A 23387-nucleotide genomic window follows, 5' to 3' on the forward strand; every position below is an offset into this window, starting at 1 on the left:
AAGCAAGTTAGTATCCAGAATCTGTTAGGGTGATGTGACACCATCCTTTTGTCTATTGGGTCATGTATCATCTTAGAGCCTATTAGTGGGAGCATTCAAGTGGGATGACATTCAAGGCACTGTAAATAGCCACCATTATTCTTGTTAGCACTTAGGTTTTGTTGTGTTCTTGTTTTCATCATGAAACCAATATTTTCGCTGCTCTTCTTGTATCGCTAAGATCGATTGTTGTGAACTAGGGACTCTGTTCTTGATTTTATTCTCCTATGGTGACTAGTCCTTTTGAAATAAACTCTGAACCTCTTATACTTCATCTATATTTACAATTTTAGATTTCATTTATCTCATTCTTGCTTGTGTTCTTGATTCACTTGCAGGAAATCCTTCTCGATAAGACCAATAGCGTAGTGTGTGGTTGATAACCAACAAAGCAGTGATGTAATGATTGTGGAGGTTTGAATCAGACTTAGTTCAAAGTCTAGATAGTAAAAATCAGGTTTCCACCCATCAAAGTTATGATATCAAAAGAACAGAACATGTCTACATCAGACTGGCCAATGAGCAGTTTAATCGGCCAGTCCACTTCTTCAGCTGGCTTAGTCGGATCCTAGTAGCCAGGAAACCCATCGAGCTACCCTAATCAGTTTTCAGTTGTCCATCTAGCCAAATGATCAACCCAGTCTTCTAGTGTGCCACATCCAAGAACCGGTTGAACTGGCCAAGCCGGTCTTCTATCCATGCTGGTTTGGTTATGCATGTTGTGCTGCCCGCTGTGTTTTTAAGCATGCTATGTTGAGTTTCTTGTTGATATATTTTTAAGAGCTCCACTATATTTATCTAGTCATCATTCAAGAACATTAAAACTTATTCAAGTTGTGGTGGTGTATTAAAAAAATTGAATTTATTTCTATTTATCTTCACTCGTTGTCTTTGTTGGTTCTTCACCTTTCATATATGTGCTAAGTGTTGAACACCATATTTGGCACCTAGGCACGGTAGGACGGTCCGATCGTGTGGCCCGGATAGTCCACGCTCTGGACGATCTACGATATAGCCTGGACGGTCCGCGATCAGATTAATTTGGGCGAGAGTACTTATCACATACGTGGTTAGCCTAAACTATCCATGGGAATATGTTGGATCTCGCCTAGGAATGGGTCCAGACCTCTTCCTATAAATATAAAGGGGTACGACCGATTGAGAACCCCCAAACACAATTCAATCAAACCAATCTATTTACCTTATTTATCATTCATGCCATATGAGTAGATGTAGTGTAGCTTTTGTGTAGTTTGTCCATATCAATATTCACCTCTATTTGAATCTATGTCTTCTAGAAGTGTCTTGGGTGGCCTACCGACCCCAAGACGACAGTAGGATCTTTCCCTGACGAGGTCCCTCCAACCGGGCTAGATCCAGGTTCAACCGAGACCTCTCTACGCCATCGCGAACGGTCCATTCGACACCTTGTAGAGTCGAACTCATGGTCTTGCACATCACATGAAATCCCTATGGTTCATTGTTGTTTAGCCCTAGAAGGCTGCCAACATAGATGTAACGTTCAAAACTGCATTGTAGGTAGTGTTATTTATCTTGTGACCAACCGAGGACCATCTGGTGACCTACCGTGGATGGTCCGCCGCCTTGTAGAGAGGTCCCTAAGATATTGTTCCCCGTGAGTGGGATCTAGGGATAATTGATATTTGGCCCAAAAAGGCACCAACACACTTTTTGGTGACTCCGCTAGGGATGAAAGATCGGATCTATCAGATCTATTAGGTTAGATCTATTAGATCGGTCACGATGGTTGATCCTAAAGATCACAACGACGTTTCCCTAGAAAATGATACAATGTCGACTAATTTGTCGTCCGCTAAGCGTAAGGAATTGGAAGACTACATGAAGTTTGACAAGGTGTTCCAGCGATAGCAAGCTCAGGGGCGCGAGAATATGAAGAGTTGGTACCTCTCACACTTTAGGGTACATCGCCATCATAGGTCGTCCAAGAGAGGGAACTAAAGTTTGCTTTCCTAACAGCCCTATTGCAACAGCCCCCATGGTAAGTAACATTGTGTCATCCCACAATATTCAATTGATTAGGAATTCTTTTGATGATCATATTGAAATTATGGTGGAGTCTTTGGATAAGATAGAGCGCGCAATAGAAAATTTTCATATACCTAATTTTCTGTCACACAAATCGAGCACTAAAACAGCCACGCCAAACACATCGACCACAAATGGGTTTTCTCAGTCCCAACCATATTATGGTACTGATGAACTCAAATCCAGGGCAACCACTGCCACCACCTACATTGTATGATATGTCAACACTGAGTACAATCGGACAGTCTGTGTACTGTCTCGAACCGTCTGGCCATCGTGCGGACCGTCTGGTTTCATATGCCAGACTTTCTGGTGTAGCGCTGAGGCCGCCATGTAGCACACAGACGACACTTAATATTGTCAGGTAGTCTGGATATAACTCAGATAGTTCGGTTTTATATCAGACCGTCTGACACGTTACATCAGACAATCCGGAGCTACACCGAGCCCGCCACGTGGCTCGTAGGAGATGTCCGACACAATCGGACAATTCGGGTATAGTACCAGACCAGAATGTCCGAGTACATTTACACAAAATACTATGCTACACAAAAAACACAGTTTTCTACGCACCTCAACAACACTGCTATTTTCCACATGTGGCTCATCAGAGCCAGAATACGCTACCACCACCATCGATGTGCCATGTGTAGCCGATTCTGGATATGACTGGATATATCGAGTACGACCTCAGACCATCCGAGCGCCTCGCAGACCGTCTAACACCTTTTGTCAGACTATCCGAAGGTACACCGAGCCTAACACACAGCACCCAAGTAGTACCCTCACATGGCTAGATGGTCCGGATCTAACCTCAGACCGCTCAACTAAGTTGTGGACTGTCTGGCACCTTACACTAGAACATCCATAGTTCTATAGAACCGTCCAACTACTCCCATCGGATTGTACGACTATACATATGCATCCGGATAGTCTGTAGACCACACAAGATCGTCTGGCCCAGTCGCGGACCGTCCAACACCTTACGCTGGACTGACCGAATATGCATACATAGAACAGAGTGCAATGCGTCAGGCACAACTTTCCTACTCCACCCCACCTACAACACACCATAGTCATAGCATGTCATCACCTATGCATGAGGTCAAATATTTTCAGTCCCTAGAAAGCTAGAAAGGTTTACCTCATACCCCACGACAATGGAATGTGGAACCTGTATGACTCAGGGGTCTATACCAGATGCCATCTTTAATCGTCCTAGTACAAAAGGGTAGTATGAGGATAACCGACCACCTGACACCCATGTCCCAAGGATCGATGGGTTACCATCGACCACTACTGAAGAAGTTCGAGAAGAAATAGCCGAACTATTCCAAGATAAATTAGGTGCAGTATATCTGGCCTAGGACAATCTTATTAGAAGACATACGACCCTCGATGGGATGTTGTTCCATACCCTCCGAGGACTAGTGTGTCGTATTTCTCTAAATTCTCAAGCGAAAGCGGTAGAAGCACTCACGAACATGTGGGCCCATTATTAACACAATTGAGAGAATTGGCCGACAACGAAGCCTTTCATGTTTGCTTGTTTTCATTATCTCTTACTGGCACCACATTCGCTTGGTATGCTGCCTTGCCCCTTAATTCGATTAATTCTAGGAATGACTTAGAACATAAGTTTCATGAGCACTTCTTCTTTGGGGATTACGAGTCAAATTTAGCTGATCTAGCATCACTCTGGTAGGGGACGGGGAATCAGTTAATGATTATCTATAGAGGTTCCAGTATACTAAGAGTCGATGCTTTTAAGCCCACCTCACAGATAGGCAACTAGCGGGGTTTTCCCTCAATGAATTGTGCTCATACTTGAAAGAAAAACTAGATGGTACCCAATTATTTTTGCTAACTCAAGTGCATCAGTGGGCTTTGGCCTATGAAAGCTGAAGCAAAGATCCATCTCGTCATGATGAGCGTTATGGCAGTAGTTGTTCAGACGACGAGCCAAAAAAGGTATATGTCGCTAAACTTATTTGGCCCATTAAGGCCAAACTTTCTGCTTGGTCTTCCTCGTAGTCGATTAAAAATAATTGGCAAGGAGAAGTTAAGTTCACATTTTGTGTTCCTAAGTGTAATGAAATATTTGATGAGTTACTTAAGAATGGTAACATTAAATTGTCTCACACAATTCCCCCGATAGAGATATTGATAAGGCGTGTATATTGTAAATGGCATGACTCCTTTTTCATGACACCAATGATTGTATTGTCTTCTGTCAACAAATACAATTGGCTATAAATGAAGGCCGATTGAGATTTCATGAATGGAAGATTGACAAACAATCTCTACCATTCAATACACTAGAGTCGGTGGATAGGAAAGTCTTGGTTCGACCATGTGCAACCAATAAAGGCAAAGTTAGAAACATTGTCACTAGTGACCCACACACGACAAATCTATCACGATGGTCCATGCCCTAAGGGCAGACAATCCAATGTAGACACAAATTGTCTAGCTATGAAGGTCAGACAATCCACGGACAACCTCAAGCAACAACGCCCTCAAACCTCTAGGTCACGACATCTAGAAGTAGGAACATAGATGCAAAATATATCTAAAGCATCTGACCGACTCGTTAGTGACGACCCTACTTTTGACCAGGCGCTCTCCAAATATATGAATACAATTGTTTTGCACAATCAGTCAGCAGAACAATAAGGTTCATCCACAAGAAGGAAGCAATATGTGCAGAGGCAAAGACCTATTAAACCAGCCCGAAAGGTGGCGCAACGAATGTCGCTTGCTCATCCGCCTCCAGGGATGTCATGGTACTTTACAGTCTACTCATCGTCGATGTGTTGTCCTACTCAAGGATAGGGTAGTACAACGATGAATCCATATTACTTGCCCAATCTGTTTACTTATTCAGGCTGGAGCACCACAAGTTTTTAATTATTGACATGTTGATCAGGTAGCTACGACCAAAGATGATACAATCTTAAACGACCTCTGTGCATTAGAGTTCTATCAAATAGTTATATTGTCTGATCAAAAAAGTCAGTGACTTACATCGGACTAGAGTTCGTATTCCAGGAACAAAGCATGTTGTAGAATCTATTGTTTCCCAAAAGATGCAAGTAGTAACATGTGCTTTTGGTTTGCCATGCTCCACCAAAAGGCAGGGACATGCGTGGAGCACCATATTTGGCACATGAGCACGGCCGGAAGGTCCATCCATGTGTCCCAGGCAGTCCGCGATCAGATTAATTCAGACGAGAGTACTTATCCCATGCGTGGTTATCCTAATTATCTGTGGGAATCTGTTGGATCTCGCCTAGAAACGGGTCGAGACCTCCGCTTTAAATATAAGGGGTACGAGGGTTTGAGAACCCTCGAACACAATCCAATCGAACCAATCTATTTACCTTGTTTATCATTAATGTCTTAAGAGTAAATATAGTGTAGCTTTAGTTGTAGTTTCGCCATATCAATCTTCACTTTTATTCGATTATATGTTGTCTAGAGATCATCTTGGTTAGCCTGCCGACCCCAAGACGACTGTAAGATCTTTCTCTGACAAGATTCCCCCGAGAGGCGAGATCCAGGTTCAACTGAGAGCTCTTTTGTGTCATCGCGGACAGCCTGCTGCCCTACCACGGACGATCCAGGTTCATCGTACTTATCTTTATCTTCTATTTTGAACTTAACTCTATAAACAGTGGTTGTCATAGCATGAGCAAGGCTAATTGGTTAGCATGGTGCATCGCATTTGTTTGACGCAGCATGTCGGGCATGTCTCGCTGATGAGTTTATTACTCAGCATATTTCGCATATATCTACAGCTAGATTACGCTACACTACCAAACGCCCGAGTAAACATATACATAGCACCTAAGCAAAGTTAAACAAAAAAAGAAAATATAAGCAATGATACGATCAACCCACTAGGAGAGAACAAGTGACTACACATTTTGTGACTCCAAAATCTGTAGTCCTCTCCATCAAAGTGAGGAGGTTTGCCAAGTGGAATGGAGAGCAAATGAGTATTTGTACTTTGCGGAATACGAGAGTAATCGAAAGAAAAGTTCGAATTGACCGTTTTCCGTTTCTCGTAGTCGTTGTCGTCGTTGTCCTTTTGGGAAGAAGTGGACTCGTCGCTGTCGTCGTAGTAGACGATCTCCTTGATACGCCTTGTCTTCTTCTTCTTCCCATCTCTTCGTTTGTGGCCCGAGCCCGAGTCGGTAGGCTTATCATCTTTAGGCTCGTTGACGAAGGACTCCTCCTTATCATTGATCACCATCCCCTTGCCCTTAGGATTCATCTCTTCGGGCGATTAGTCCCTTACTTGAAGAGAACGACTCCGATACCAATTGAGAGCACCTAGAGGGGGGTGAATAGGTGATCCTGTAAAAACTTGAAACTTAATGCCACAAAACTTGATTAGGAGTTAGCGCAATTAAGCCAAGTGGCTAGAGAGGAGAACTTGCACAACACGATAACCACAAAGAGATCAACACAGAGATGGCACAGTGGGTTATCCCGTGGTTCGGCCAAGTACAAAACTTGCCTACTCCACGTTGTGGCGTCCCAACGGACGAGAGTTGCACTCAACTCCTCTCAAGTGATCCAATGATCAACTTGAAGTCTCTCGCCCGTTTGCGAGGAATCTCCACAACTTGGAGTCTCTCGCCCTTACAATAAGAATCAATATGAAGCACAAGAGTAAGGGAGGGAAGCAACACACTCAAAACCACAACAAGTACGCACACACACGATCAAGACTTGAGCTCAAAACAATATCTCAAGGTTCTCACTAGAACGGAGCTCAAATCACTAAGAATGTCGAACAAGTGCGCATGAATGAAGTATGAGTGATCAACAATGCTCAAGGAATGCTTGGTGTTCTCCTCCATGCGCCTAGGGGTCCCTTTTATAGCCCCAAGGCAGCTAGGAGCCATTGAGAGCAATCTGGGAAGGCAATTCTTGCCTTCTGTCGCCTGGCGCACCGGACAGTCCGGTGCACCACCGGACACTGTCCGGTGCGGATTTCCTTCCTTATTTGGCGAAGCCGACCGTTGGCAGCCTTGGAGCCGTTGGCGCACCGGACACTGTCCGGTGCCCCCTACAAGCCATTGGCTCGGCCACGTGTCCCGCGCGGATCGCGCGGCCGACCGTTGGCTCACCGGACAGTCCGGTGAATTTTAGCCGTACGCCGTTAATTACTTCCCGAGAGCAGCAAGTTCGCCTGAGTCTGCCTGTCGCACCGGACACTGTCCGGTGCACCACCGGACAGTCCGGTGCACCCAGACTGAGCAGACTTTGGCTGAACAAAGCCATCTCTAATCTCAACTTGATTTTTCCTGTTTCCAGCACTTAGACACAATACATTAGTTTTTAAAACAATGTACTAAGTCTGAGAAACGTACCTTTACACTTGATTTGTACTTTGTCCACCATTTACACTTAGGCACTTGTGTTGGACACTAAATCACCAAAATACTTAGAAATGGCCCAAGGGTACATTTCCCTTTCACTAACCTATACATGGGAATATGTTGGATCTCGGCTAGAAATGGGTCCAGATCTCTTCCTATAAATATAAAGAGGTACGACCGATTGAGTACTTATTCGATTATATGTCGTATAGGAATGGATCTCGCCTAGGAATGGATCTCACCATAGGAATGGATCTCACCATATCAATCTTCACTTTTATTCGATTATATGTCGTATAGAGATCATCTTGGTTAGCCTACCGACCCCAAGACGACTCTAGGATCTTTCTCTGACAAGATTCCCCCGGGAGGCGAGATCCAGGTTCAACTGAGAGCTCTTTTGTGTCGTCGCGGACAGCCTGCTGCCCTACCACGGACGATCTAGGTGTATCGTACTTATCTTTATCTTCTATTTTAAACTTAACTCTATAAACAGTGGTTGTCGTAGCATGAGCAAGGCTAATTGGTTAGCATGGTGCATGGCATTTGTTTGACGCAGCATGTCGGGCATGTCTGGCTGATGAGTTTATTACTCAGCATATTTCGCATATATCTACGGCTAGATTACGCTACGTTACCGAACGCCCGAGTAAACATATACATAGCACCTAAGCGAAGTTAAACAAAAAGGAAAATATAAGCAATGATATGATCAACCCACTAGCAGGTCCAATGTTTCTCTGGCGCGAAACGAGGAGACAGGACACATCACGCATTGAAGGCCATGTGAGCCCCCCGCATAGTTTATTATCCCGTCATGGATCTCGCAGACTGGTTGATTGATTACGATCGAGTGATTAGCCCGGCTCCTCCCGCGGGGCGGTTGGCTAACAGCAAGGTTAGCTGAATGCACCCAGGTCGGTGCGGTGCTGTGCGGGTTGGCGTCGGAGTCCGCCAATAGTTTTTTTTTTTGTGTGTGTGTGTTGTTCATGCCGGGACTTGCAATCCGAGAGCAGTTTACTGGCATGACGCATGCGCGCTCCCACAGTCGGTGACGTTGATTGTGTTTCAAATGGTCTGGCTGGTGTCTGTAGTTTCTCTCGTGCTGTTTTGTTTATAGCTGAACGAGTTTTTTTTAAAAAAATCCGGTAGCAGTGCAAAAGTCCAAGCCATGAGACAAAAGTATCCGCCTTTTATTTTTCACCCTCGGTAGCCGCGGAAGTATTGGGACTTGGGAGCTTTGGTACTACGTACTACAATACAATATATACTTCTTCTTCGCGTAATATACTATACGTACAATACACTGTACTGCTGAGGGGGAGGCGATCGCATCTCTCAACTGACGAATCGAGGCAGCAGCTGGCGTGGCGGCCCGGCCTGGTTTGTGCTGTGCTGTGCTGTGCTGTGCTGACGGCAGCGCGGGGGGCAAGAAAATCATTTTGACGTGGTTGCTTCGTGCTCATGGAAACATCTGCATCAGTTGTCGGTACTATGTTTAGTCCGTCACCTGCCAGCGAGTTAACAACACCTACCTAGCTATATGCCTATATAGCCCGTTGCTGCTTCGGTGACGGGTTGCGGGGCCCGCATAAACAACTGCGACTAGTATACAGTACGATGGTGGTAAGTGTAGTACAGAACTGTACAAAGACACTACATATATATTTGTGGTGGATTTTTTAGTGTTTTTTCTTCCCACAGGCGGCAGTGTTGTGAAAGCCCCGTGAACATCATCACTTTTCACAATGCAAGGCCCAGTGAAGCGTGGCCCAGCAAAACGCATGCCTATCCCAGTGGACTCCACAAGGCCCAAATATACATGCCAAATCCGCTTCCAGTTTTCTCCCCCACTGGATACAGCACACGAGGCCCGAACAAAGCCCACCCAGCTTCCTTCTGTCTCCACCGCCGCCGACGACGAGCCGCGCAACCCAACTCACCGCACGACGACTCGCACTGATCGGAGAGCCAGCGAGCGAGCGAGCGAGATGGCCGGGAGGTTAACCGCAGCAGGGTTCCGCGTCCTTGGCGGCGGCGGCGCACGCGCCGCGGCCGCGGCCGCTGCCCTCCGGCACCGCGCCGGCATGGGCCTCCCCGTCGGCCGCCACATCGTCCCAGACAAACCCGTAAGTCTCCCGCACCCCGAGTCCAGATCCAAATCCGACCCTCGCTCGTGCGTCCTCTCCTCATCTGCGCGCCAGTGAGTTGCCGTCTCAAACCGATTGGATTCTGGGGATTTTTTCTGTTTTGGGTCGCAGCTGCCCGTGAACGACGAGCTGGTGTGGGACAACGGCACGCCCTTCCCGGAGCCCTGCATCGACCGCCTTGCCCCGCACATCGGCAAGGTATTACGGGACCTGATCAAACACGTCGTGCGTTGCGGCGTCATATGCGTCTGGACTGTTTCTGATTTGGCTGTTTCATTGGTTCTGTGTGTTTGCTGCTCGATAGTACGAGGCGTTGGCGTGGCTGTGCGGAGGGCTGGGGTTCTTCGCTGCCCTCGGTGTGGCTGCGGTGGTGAACGATAAGGCCTCCAAGATACCATATGTGAGTGTGCATTGCTAACCGTTGTTTCCCTGATTGCATTTCGATCTTCCAGTGTTTGTTGTGCTATAGATATCCCTCCACCTACTATAACTAGGGAAAATATCCTATGCAATCACTTATCCTGGTGCAAGCATGCAATCAAGCGATCTGGTGCATCCGATCTAGATCTAATGGTAACTGTTATTTTACATTTAACCCCTTCCACCTGAAACCTAGTGTCTATTTTACATTTAACCACTTCCATATGAAACCGTTGGATCTAGACTGGATGCTCTGGATAGTTTGATTGCACGCTTGCACAAAAATGAGTGATTGCACATGATATGTCCTCCTATAACTATGTTTCTTATGATTTTTTTTAAAAAACTAGCTTCCGTGGGTTATTCGTAAGTCACTATAAGATAGTATATTACTTCAAAAGTTTTTATCAGACGAAATGATATTATATCATGGTTCTCACGGCACCATAGCGAGGCGAGTAGCCAGCCAGGCGCCTCTGCCTAGGCGTCCTGTCCAGCAGCAGCTAGCAAATATGCAAGTATGCAAATGCAACATATATGAATACATGACATCAAATAATAGCAAATAAAATATACTTCCATTTTGCAACAAGTAGCAAGCAGCTATATAAGTCCACCAAATACATGGTAAAGTGAATAACTGATAAAGTTTAAAGTGGTAGCTAATAAATATGTGCATATGGCATACTGCCCTAAGTCCCAGAAGGGCTAAAGCCTTAGGCCTAATGTCCTAACCAATATCTGGCCAAAATCCATACTTCCAAGTTCCAACCAGGATCCTTTGACTTCACCTTCCTCTTAGGATCATTCGATGGATCAAGTGAAACATGTATCTCTTCCTGTCTACCTTCCGCTCCAGCATCCATGTCCTATCTATACTTTGCTCTATGGTGTATCAGCAAGACAAGTAGACAACAACATATATCAATCAAGCAATACTAGGAACTCAGAGGAGGAGAGGATCAGAGAAACAATGCCAGCAACTCAGAGTCAGAGGAGAAGAGCAGATGAGGAGAACTGAAGAGGAGTGGGCACGGCTGCCGGCTAGCGCATGGGCGTAGCGCGGGCACGACGCAGCACAAGGACGGGGGTGGGCGCGGTGCGACCAGCACGGGGGAGCACTGGCAGCCTGAGGAGTGAGGAATCAAGTGACGACGACAAAAGGAGGAAGGAGAAGCGAGAGGACAAGTTTAGAGTAAGTTAGGGCTCATTGGAGCCTAGCTAAAGAGCAAGGCACTGTCACCACGTCGCCTGGGAGATGCCTAGTCGTCATGGCGTCCTTCAAGGTATTCAGGTGCTCGCCTTTCTTGGTTCAGACGAGGTGACGTGCCATGGCGTCCTTCGTCGGCCTGTTGGACACCTAGGCGATGCCATGACAACCATCTACTATATTGCTTCCAAATGTTGATTGGACCCTTGTGGGAGATGTCTATGATTTTGCATGCTTGTAGTGCTTGGAAAGAGAGTGCCACATAAGTTGAAAGGCAAGTTCTACATGACAACGATTAGGCCTGCTATGTTATATGGGGCTGAGTGTTGGCCTACTAAGAGACGACATATCCAACAACTAAGTGTCACAGAGATGCGTATGTTGCGTTGGATATGTGGGCACACAAGATTGGACCGAGTGAGAAACGATGACATACACGATCGGCTAGGAGTAACGCCAATTGAAGAAAAACTTATTAATCACCGGTTGAGATGGTTTGTGCATGCCCATCGGAGACCCCCAGAGGCACTGTTGCATAGAGGCATCATAAGACGGGACAATAATGTGAAGAGAGGTAGAGGACGACCAAACTTGACATGGGATGAGGCAGTCAAAAGGGACTTGAATGAATGGAATATCCCAATGGAGTTGTGTTTGGATAGAAGTGCTTGGAAAGACGCTATCCACGTGTCCGAACCGTGATTTTGCTTGGAAAGGTGCTGCGGGGGGCCACTGGAACTTGCTCGGGGTCGGGGTGCTACGTCGCGGCGCCGGCGGCTCCGCGACTGTGTCCTGTGCGGTGTCGGTGCCTCTGTGACCGTGTCCTGTGTGAGGCGTCGACGGCTGCTAGGGAGAGCGACTGCTATGCGGACTAGACGGGCGAGCGGTTGCGCCTATGCAACTGCGATGTCGGCACCTCCGCAGTCATGTCCTGTGTGGCGTTGGCGGTTGCTTGGGAGAGCAACTGCTGTGGACTGGACGGGGGAGCGTCTGCACCGTCCGTCTTGTGCCTGATCGTTCTCAAATCCTAACCCTAGAAGCCCACAAAGCAAACTACAGGCCACGAGCTCTAGAAGCCCATCAAAAGAGGAAGGTCTAAACTGGTCGTCCCATACTAAATCGGGTGACTAGTCGTGACTAGTCGCCGACTAGTTGGACGACTAATATTCTAGTCGGTCTAGTCGCATCGATGACCCTAGTTGGTTGCAGTCTACCGACTAGTCTGACTAATCGAGATTAATCGCGATTAGTCGGACGACTTGAAAACATCGACCTTTGTTTTTAATAGGCTGAAATGAAACAAGACAATGATCTTTTATTCACTCCACCTTTCTAATAAAAAGGAACAAGGAAAAAGTCAAATTCTACGGTCAAACCCACATCCATCCTATCATTCGAAAACTCCATAAGAAAAGAAGATTAAGTTGTGCTTCACAAACAATGCAAATAACGGTGCTTCACGCTGCCTGTTGACAACGTACCTCGACGAAGATGGTGTGCATGAGGCAACCGACGACGGAGGTGATGTTGGCGGTGATGACTCAGAGTTGAAGCTCCTCGACGGCGCGATAGACCCAGGCCATGGCGTCATGGCCTTGTTGCATGTCACGTTCATCACTAGCACGCAATCGTCCGTCTCAGACACGTGCAGCTCTAGGACCTCCATCGTCGCTGGGACAGCGGAGGGCACGGGTTGCAGGAGCACATTCTCGCCGTGCTCGTGACCGCAACGCCCCTCGCCAGCCTTGAGCACGTGCCTTGTACAGCGCCTGCCGCTCCTCCGCCTGCAGTTGCTCGATGTACTCAGTTGCGTCCTTGATGATTGACGCCTTGTCCATCTACGATGCTATCGCGAACTGGAATGACCTAGTGGTGGTTTCTGCTGTCAGAACAAGATGTCTCCTCATTGGATTTGATTGGACCTCACCCACCATCAATCCCTCGGTGATGCGATGCAATGCCAACGGACGAACTGAACTCACCTTTTGGCACGCCAATGCGCATCACATAGAGCTTCTTGTCGGTGTGGAGGAGCGCAGTGGAGCCAGGGTGTCGGGTACCATAATTAGGGGTACCCCCAATACTCCTAAGCATGGATGGAAAACATCTTTAAAACAAACTGTAAAGACCGGTAAGCACAGCTCAAAGTTAAAGCCTCATCTACCAAGGGGCGCGATCTCGTCTCGCCCAAGCCCGGCCTCGGGCAAGAACAGTAGTCTCGGACGGATTCACGCCTCACCCGAGGGCCTTCTCAGGCAGTAGACGCACCCCCGGCTCGCCCGAGGCTAAGCTCGGGCAAACATTGTCGTATAGCAACCTCGGCCAAATCGCCTTACCGCCGACCGTATCGCATGCACATTTAATGCAGGGATCACCTGACACCTTATCCTGACACGCGCGCCTCAGTTGGTAGGGTCGAAATGACCGCAGTCACTTCACCCTTTTACTGATCGTTCTGACAGGAAAAGAACACTATTCACCCCGTTCCGACTACTGTGCCAACCACCAGGGTAAGACTAACAACAGTGAGTCACGGCCTCTCCCGAGTTCGGCCTCGGGCGCAACAGGGAGCTCCGCCTTGCCCGACCCCAGGCCTCGGCCTCAGCCTCGGCCTCGGGAAGGTCTCCGCCTCGCCCGACCCCAGGCCTCGGCCTCAGCCTCGGCCTCGGGATAAGGTCTCCGCCTCGCCGACCCCAGGCAGGCCTCAGCCTCGGCCTCGGGAGAAGGTCTCCGCCTCGCCCAACCCCAGGCCTCGGCCTCAGGAGAAGTCGCCGCCTCGCTCGACCTCGGCCTCGGATCGACTACGCTACATGGGATACATCATTACCCTACCCCTAGCTAGCCGCCTCAGGTTACGAAGGAACAAGACCGGTGTCACATCTAGATTACTCCGGCAACAAGTAATGATGGTTCCCTGCATGCGTCTATGACGTCGATTGTTCTCAGCTCTCTACGAAGGCAAAGAAACGTCAGCAGAACCCAGGGCCGCACCGCCAGCTACACTTCTACAGGGTTCAAGCAACTCTCCGCCGGCCACGTTAGCACTTAGCTACACCCCCACATGTACAGCTGGGTCACCTCCTTGTGCCTATAAAAGGAGATGCCTAGGGCCCTCCCAAAGGGGGGCAAGAGGAGCTCACCCTTACGACTCACGCAACACCAACAAAGAACTCTTCAGTGCAACCTTCACTCCACAACACTAGATCTCTCAAGAGACCTGGGATCCGTTCCCTCTCTCGCGAAGCTTGTAACCCCTACTACAAGCACCCCGGTGCAAGATAATATAAGCCTCATCCTCCCTCTGCTGGAAGTAGGGCCTCCTTAGCCCGAACCAGGATAAACCTTGTGTTTCATCTTGCATCAATCCATCTGGGCAGGGACACGCGGCACAAAATTCACTAGTCGGTTCGGTTGAGGGCCCCCCGGGTCCGAAACGCCGACACAGGGGCGGGAGGAGAGGTGGCGACAGAGGGAGGGGAGCGGCGGCGGCTGCGTGTCCCGAGGGGAGGAGGGAGGTGCGAGGCGTGGGCTGCTCGGACTGATTGTGCCGGCTCACTACATGGGGGAGAGGGAGTAGACACACGACCTACACGCTTCGCGCATGACGCACGATGACGGTGGAAAGTGGTGCTTTATATTAGAGGATATTTCCACAATCCATCAATGTAAGGCATTGGAGAAGTCAAATTTTGCAATGACAAAAAATTAGTCAAACTAAAAAGATCAATAACTTTTAAATTATTGAGTTCAGAAACATTTGGTTTATATGTGTAGACTTGCATTTGAAAATACATTAGCAAAATCTCATAATTTTGAAGGATTTTGAGAATCTATTCTAGATAAAATTAGTGGTCAAAGATATGCATCAAAGGCCGCGCGAAGTCAGGTTTGACAAGTTTGATTGACTTGAGGGAGTACTCCATTCTAAATTGTATTTCAAAGTCCTAGGGTAGGTGAGGATCTCTCCAGGTAATTCCTTGTTTAATTCCAATTGACACAACTCCCCCTGTGTATAGACTATAGATGCTAACTGAAATTAGTAAATTACATCGCTTCACTTTTTTCTGGTTCTGCAACTGCATTAAAGGTTCACAAAAGTTCTTTTGCCTTGAATATTTGAAACTGGATTAGTTATCTAGACTACCTACTGAGTTATTAATGTTAGTTGGTTCCCGGCCATTGGCTTGGCCGCTTGGGGCTCAGTCAGCAATGAGTGTCACATATGTGACATGTAAGAAAAAAACGAGATGCAATATGCATGCTAAATGGGAAAAGCAACTAAGCAAGTGCATCAGACATAAAGTTGAAGTCCAGACGGGAAGTGTCAAACTAAATAAGCCACTGGTCACATTATATTTAAATAGAATCAATATTTAAATAACTAATGATGGGGAAGCAAGTGCCTCACACGTAAAATTGAAGTCTGGACAGGAAGTGGCAACCTAAATGCGCAACTGGTTACATTAAATTTAAACATCGCACATATGTATAATTTTACGTGTGATGCACTTGCCGTTTTAGAAGAATGATTTAGCTCTCAAGGAAATCCCTTTACATGGTCGCAAATACACATGGTCTAATCAACAGGATAATCCTGTCCTGGTTAAACTGGACAGAGTGTTCAGCTCAGTTGATTGGGAAATAATGTTCCCAAATGTCCTCCAGAGTGCAGCTTCTCTGGACTCCGACCACTGCCCCCTGATCTTGGGTCTTAGAGATAACAAGTTTGGGAAACGAAGATTTCACTTCGAGTCCTTTTGGACCAAAATCGAAGGCTTTCATGAAACTGTCCAGGCAGCATGGGACTCGGTTGAAACTGGCAGTTCTCCTTTCCTGACCCTTGACATGAAACTTAAGGTGACAACTAAAAGATTGCAGGGTTGGAGTGAGAAGCGGGTGGGTCATGTTAGATCTCAGTTTGCCTTGGCGAAGAAATCTCTACTACTAAGGCTACAATAGTAGTCTGCCATTCCGTGTTCTGCCCATTCCGTGTTCTGCCTTTCCGATTCCCTCCCTGCGCACAGTCTATTCCTATGTTCTGCCACCATTCTATATCTATCATTCTCATTCCCCCTCCCCGCAAAGCCCATTCCCATCCCCCCGTACAGCCGACGCCTAGCTAAAATTAAAAAAATACACATGGCCCCAAGGGGATTCGAACCCACGACCTCTCAAGCAAATGCTAGCAGTAGCTACCACTACACCACATGTGTGTTTATGTCTACATCTATAACAGAAAATACATCTACTACATCTCTCCCCAAGCCCATCTGCTACTCTTGCACAATGCGTATCACCGAGATTCTTGAATTATATTTTTGGATGGAGAGAGTAGTATTTAAAGAAAAACCTTGCATGCAATTTCTTTTGTTTGAATAATGTTTTCAACTTAAATTCCTTTTTTGCATGCGTGACATTTATTCTTTGTAATATTTTTTCCATGGATCTGACTTGTGAGTCATTTTTATAAACCAACGCCACACATAAATCCATGTTTCTTACTTGAAAACCCAGAACAAACACCATTAGCAGGAGACACTCGCGTTGGGGTCGCTCATCGACGACAAGAAAAAACTTGGCGACTACTAGTTCGACCTTTAGAAACAGTCCTACATGGTCGCATGTGCTGCTATGTACGACAAGCTCCGGCGCAGCTGTCGCTTGGACGTGGTGCAGAACGGCTGCTTCGCGCTGTCCATCGTCAAGCAGGGGGACCTCATGGTCGTCGCCAACGTCGGCCTCTCGGGTTGTTCTGGGCACCGCATTCGACGACGGCGCCATCACGTCGTCTAGCTCATCATCCACCTGAAGCCCAACCTGCCACGTAAGTCGCTACTGACTGGCCATGAATTCTTGCGCGCTGAGACGATGACCGTTGCTGACGTTGTATGAGTGTCCTCGACACGATGTATGTAGAGGAGTAGCGCATCCGGTGGTGCAACGACCAGGGGTACTACCTTGCTGATGAGCTCGGGGTGCACTTCGTTTTACAGCCCAGCCAAGAGTCATCAGTACTCGGTATGTCGCGCGCGTTCGACGACTACTATATCGAGGACTGTGGCGTCATCTTGGCGCCAAAGGTGACGCAGAGGAGGACCGACAACAATGACCAGTTCGTCATCCTCGCCACCGTTGGGGTAGCTTTTGTGCCGGCTTGCCTTTAATTCTCTTCGCAAACACACACTTGCCTTTTTGTTTAAGCAAAAGCGTACGGTGGTACGTGTCTGATGACTAATGATGTACGAGGGAATTTCTTCCGGTATATGTGGAACGTGCTCTCCAATGATGAGACCATGTAAATCGTGACATATATCGAAGTCTGCATGATACTGATGGTTGCAATGTAGTGGTGAAACAGATTACAGATAGATTATAAATAACAAAATTTATGTATGGCCAGAATCACAAATTGATTATGAAACATTTTCTCATAACGGTATAACACACATTTTATATATAAGTTATCGTAGTATACTGGTATTATATATTTCAGTTGCAACGCACGTGTATTCAGCTAGTTGTTATATAGGATCGAGATGGCACAGGATATTAGAACCCTCACCCCGGCTGAAGTCTGGCTCAAGAATAAACTGAAAAAACAGACCTAGCTGCTTGCTTCTTTCAAACGCACTATGGAAAGACTGAGATCAAGGATCACATGGCTTAAAGAAGGGGATGCTAACTCTAAGTTTTTCCACATGCATGCAAGGCATCGCAAAAGGAAGAACCTGGTCACTAAAATGGTGGATGGAGACCGTATCCTAATAAACCATAACGAAAAAGCATCGGTGGTGGATGACTTCTACTCCACCCTCATTGGTTAGTGTGGGAGCAGAGAAAGGACAATTGATCTAGAGGCCCTTGGTCTGCCAAGACATGAGCTATCTGATCTTGACTAGGGGTGGTAACGGGCCATTTAATTTAGCCTAGCAACTTTAAGGATCGAGTCAAGTTAGGGCCGGATCATAAACCAATTCAATTTTGAACTAATAAAATTAAGGGCTTTGTTGGTTTGTGAAGCAAGCATTAGGGCCATGATCCATTACCACCTCTAATCTTGACTCTCCATTTTCAGAGCATGAGGTATGGGAACCATCAGTGAACTACCTTTAGATAAGGTCCTAGGTCTAGATGGGTTCACTGGACGCTTCTATAAGGTCTGTTGGAGCACTATAAAAGATGATATTATGGCTGCTTTGGCTGCTATTTGGAGCAGGAAGTTTGACCATTTCAGTAAACTCAACACGACATATATTATAATGGTTTCAAAAACAGATGGAGCTGATCAGGTTAAGGACTTTCGTCCAATAAGCCTAGTGCACTTATTACTAAGATCCTGGCTAATCGGCTGGCAAAAAAGATTGAATGAGATGGTTTCCCCAAATCAAAGCGCTTTCATAAAAAGAAGGTTCATCGTGGATAATTTCTTGTTAGTGCAACAAACCTCAAGGTTGTTCCATCAACAAAACATGCGTAGACTGCTTTTCAAGTTGGACAGGCTTTCGACTCTGTCTCTTGGCCCTTTCTAATTGAAGTAATGCAGCAGATGGGTTTTGGACATATCTGGCGAGACATTGTCTGTGGATTATTAGCCTCTTCCAATACTCAGGTGTTGCTCAACGGTATCCTGGGTAAGTTGATTAAACATAGAAGAGGGCTTAGATAGGGAGATCCTTTCTCCCCGATGCTATTTTTCCTTGCTATGGATGTTCTTGGCCTTCTTTATTTCAACGCTATGGAAGCAGGCTTACTCTAGAAACTGTCAAGGAAAAGGCTTCACAGAGTCTCGATGTATGTAGATGATGTGGCGCTGTTCTTGCACCCTACAACTACAGATATTTCAACTTCTCTGGATATCCTCCAGATTTTTGGTGATGCGTCTGGCCTCTCTGCAATAATCCACAGAAATCAAATGTGTCTATCAAATGCCTCGAGGAGACTATTGTGGAAGTTCTGAGCTGGCAGCCTTGTGAGATTGCAATATTTCCTTGCAGATATCTGGGTCTCCCTTTGTCTTTACATAAATTATCCAGGAATCAGACTCAACAGTTTGTGGAAAAAGTTGCAGACCGTCTACCAAACTGGAAGGCTGACTTGATGAGTAGAGCAAGGATAAGAATTCTAGCGCAGCATGTCCTCACTAGCATGACGGTCTATATGGCAATGACAATCGATTTCCCTCAATGGGCCATAGAAGCAATTGATAAATAAGAAAAGGTTTCCTCTGGTAAGGTAGAAAGGAGGTGAAAGGGGGACATTGCTTGGTGGCATGGGGAAAAGTGTGCCGACCTTTGCAGCTTGGACTGGGTATTGCTAGCCTTCCTGAGCTATGTTGGGTCCTCCACATGCGATGGCTTTGGTTGAAAAAAACTGACCTAAGACGTCCTTGGTCTAGCCTGTCCATTCAAGTCCCTAGCAAAGCTCGATCCTTCTTCTCCAAGGTGCTGATTTCTGAGGTGGGGAATGGGACCAACACCATATTTTGGACAAATAAATGGATCCATGACAAAAGGGTCTTAGATATTGCTCCCAGATTATTCAGCATTATCCCAAAACGAATTACTAACAGAAGGACTGTGCAGCAGGCTCTATTGAACAGACGATGGATTGCAGACATCAAAGGGGCTCTTACAGTTGGAGCCATTGTAGATTATCTACACCTTTGGAATATCCTCGCAGATTTTGTGCTGCAGCCTAACACTGAGGATATACATATTTTTAGCTTATCATCGAATGGCAGATACTCTGCAAAGTCAGCTTATACTGGATTTTTTCTTAGGGTCTACCACCTTTGGGCACTATAAAAGGGTTTGGAGATCTTGGGCTCCTCCAAAGTGCTGTTTTTTCATTTGGCTGGTGGCCCATAATAGATGTTGGACAGCTGACCCCTTGGCAAAAAGGGGATTGAATCACCCTACTAGATGTCCTTTATGTGACCAGCAAGGTAAAACCTGAACCACTTGCTCGTGAGTTGTGTCTTCTCAAGAGTTTTCTGATACAACCTGCTAAGAAAGTTTAGGCTGCATAGTTTAGCCCCATAGCCAGATACAATTTCCTTTAGGCCCCGTTTGTTTAGTTGGAATTCAATTCCATTTTGATAATTATAATTTAGACAAAACTAATTAAGTTCATATATTTATATATGTAATATATTTGTATATTATTCTAAATCATATGAGAGAGATAGTTATATACTACATTTATGTTATATCGAAGCAAGTAGATGATTGTGCTATAAGTTGTACATCGGAAAAATAGCATGTAAATCTATAGAATCAATTTTCATCTCTCACCCCATGAATTTGAGATAGGCTTATATGATAACTTTGGAAAGTGGTGGAATGTCACATTCTAAAAAATAGCCTATTCTATTAGTAAGATTCCAATTCCTCAAAATGAAAGGAAACAAACGGGACCTTATGGATTGGTGGGAGATGGTTTCAGAGACAGCAAATGGCCTGGTCAGGGAAGGTCTTGACTCCCTCATCATTTTAGTATCTTGGATGATTTGGAAGCATCACAATAAAGCCATTTTTGATGGTCTCCCAGCCTTCCTCTGATTATAGAGCAAGCAGATGAGGAAAGAAGCTGGGAAATTGCTGGAGCTAAAGGGATCTCCTTTTTGGCTGCCCCCCTGCATAGGTTGTTGTAGGGAGTGTGTTTTTTATGGATCCTTTCATGTACGGGTGTTAGTGGCCTCCATATGGAGTGCGTTGTTTTGGGTCTCTTTAGACCCTTGTTTCACTCTTAATATATATCTAAAACACAGTCCTCCTGCATTTTTCGAGAAAAAACATTAAATTTAAATAGAATAAATATTTAACGAATAACTAATGATGGCTACACCACATGATTACATGAATGTGAGAACTAAACTATAGTCTGTTAATGTCTGCAAACACTGGAATGCTGGATAGTGGATAATCTTAGAAATGTTCTACAGAATGAGTTTTCTCAATGAGCTTTGATTAGGCAGAGTAGTTCAGTTGCACTTGATAACAATATTTATAGTGAAACCAGGAAGTACCCACAATGTATTGTAACGCTGACAGTATTTAGCTCCCTTCTCAGTGACAAGTGATCACTGATTATTTACTCTGTTCTGCAAAAGGGCCTTCTGTACAATCGCTGTCTGTTGATTTCTAAATTTTGTTCTGAAATCATGTTGTTTCGTATGAATCAAGTATCTGATCTTGACATGTTTTGTTGAAAATGAGCTGATCTAAACGCGTCCAATTGTCTGTTGCAGACTCCCAAAGTCTACCCGTACGACAGCTTGAGAGCTGAACTTGGTGATAGACCATAGAAGATTGTTTCTCTGTTTGACAAGCCACTTCGATGAATTGAACATATCTTCTACCAGACAAAAGCAGGGAAAGCTGTTGTTTACCATGTTTTTTTTTGTTGTAACTACCTTCATGTAATTTCCTGGATCTTGCGAAGCATGGATTTTCCCTACAATAATGCAACCGGTTGCACTGGCAACTATTCCTGATGCTACGGATTCAAGCATTACCATTTAACAATCTGGTGCCAGAACTAGAAACATTATGCACGACTCAAAACCTGTCTAGCAGTAATCTGGTAGCAAATTCGAGTGCAATGATTACGTTGGTTCGCCGCGATGTTTTTTCACGTTTCCGTCGGAGAGGACATTTGACTGGATGTTTTTGCTGTGGTTTGTGGACCGTGCACACGAATTATTTCAAAATTTCAGCCGTGACCTGACACGCGTGATGTTTCGCTCGTGTACCTGTCGATTGGCAAGTTGCGATGCTTGCTACAAGCACAAAAAAAAAAAACTCAGGATTCATCTGAACAGGCTTTAGTTTGGATTCAGAGGCCTAAGCGATTAGTAATCGCGATGCAATTTCGAACAGATTAACGAAGCATTACTCAGCACGACATACCTACACAAGCAGAGTGTAGAAGTTACCACACGAAACAATCCACAGCCTTAAACGACCGAACAAGTACTACAAACTATACGAGCGCGAAAGAAAAAAAGGTACAGCAAACTAATACATGTAGGAGTGATAATGGATTAGGATTTAAATGTTTCTTTGTTAATTTCTTAGGGTTCGAAAAATATTTTATTTTAAAAATAAGTAAAAATAGAGTCTAATTCTAAGCCGATTCGATCATTAAATTTTATAAAGTAAAATTTAGAGCTTATTATTAGCTCTAAATACAGCCATCCGAGCGGGAGCTTCTTGCCGCAGTAGTTGACGAGGACGCTGAGCTCAACGGCCCTCAGCTCAGCTGCACGGAGCCCAGCACGTTGTCCCGCAGCGCCGTGCACAGGCACACGGCCGCGTCCAGGTCGGCAAGCCCGCCCAGGAGCTGGCAGCACGGCTGCATGGAACTGGACATGGACGACGCCGGGCGCTGCTGGCCGAGCTCCAGGCTCACCAGCCCGCCTAGCACGCTGGCGCACGCGCCAAGCTTGAGCGCGTTCACCCTGGGCACCTGTCCCCGTCGCCCCGCGCTTTCGGGGTCGGCGGGGAGCACGACGCCGGCGCCGGCGCCGGCTTCGGGCACGACGATGAACCACAGGCGTCCGAGTGGGTGTAATACCCACTTTGTAAAAAAAATCTAAAAGGAGAAAATCATATTCCTTTGAATACATGTGTGCCATCTCTAATTATCATTTCATGTGAACACCTCATTTAAAAAAAACTAAGGATTAGTAAAAGTCATTAAATTGTGCATCATGCTGAGTTTTTATTTGATTGTGCATATGTGGATGATAAAAATAAATGTGTCATTAACAACATATTAATATTAATGGACAAATGGAATTTAACCTCTAATTTGGAAGAAAAATTCATGAGGATAGAAGAGAGATGGAAATATTGCTCCATATCAAATGATATTATAACTAAAATAATTTCATCACATGAGGATATGAACAAAGTGTATATTTACTATGAATTCAAGATTTGCACTTTAGTTGAATTCAAAAATTTAGATTCAAAAAGGGTTAAGCATAAAAGAAAACAAATATATATATATATATATATATATATATATATATATATATATATATATATATATATATATATATATATATATATATATATATATATATATATATATATATATATA

At 45.6% G+C, this 23387-nt stretch overlaps 1 protein-coding gene across 1 annotated transcript; it reads left to right on the top strand.

Moving 5' to 3' along the window:
- The first annotated feature begins 9363 nt into the window (after positions 1–9363).
- LOC100274725 (NADH dehydrogenase [ubiquinone] 1 beta subcomplex subunit 8 mitochondrial) lies at positions 9364–21772 on the top strand. The gene is made up of 4 exons (NM_001149025.1): positions 9364–9628; positions 9761–9847; positions 9954–10049; positions 21529–21772. Exons 1-4 carry the CDS (start codon positions 9491–9493, stop codon positions 21583–21585), a joined length of 378 nt encoding a protein of 125 aa, NP_001142497.1. The 5' UTR covers positions 9364–9490; the 3' UTR covers positions 21586–21772.
- Positions 21773–23387: the final 1615 nt, after the last annotated feature.

This window comes from Zea mays, chromosome 1 (genome assembly GCF_902167145.1).
Source record: "Zea mays cultivar B73 chromosome 1, Zm-B73-REFERENCE-NAM-5.0, whole genome shotgun sequence".
Classification (NCBI taxonomy): Eukaryota; Viridiplantae; Streptophyta; class Magnoliopsida; order Poales; family Poaceae; genus Zea; species Zea mays.

Coding starts and splice junctions, on each gene's coding strand:
- LOC100274725 (NM_001149025.1), top strand. CDS start 9,491: ATGGCCGGGAGGTTAACCGCAGCAGGGTTCCGCGTCCTTGGCGGCGGC. Junction 9,629..9,760: donor ACATCGTCCCAGACAAACCC/GTAAGTCTCCCG, acceptor TTTGGGTCGCAG/CTGCCCGTGAACGACGAGCT. Junction 10,050..21,528: donor AGGCCTCCAAGATACCATAT/GTGAGTGTGCAT, acceptor TGTCTGTTGCAG/ACTCCCAAAGTCTACCCGTA.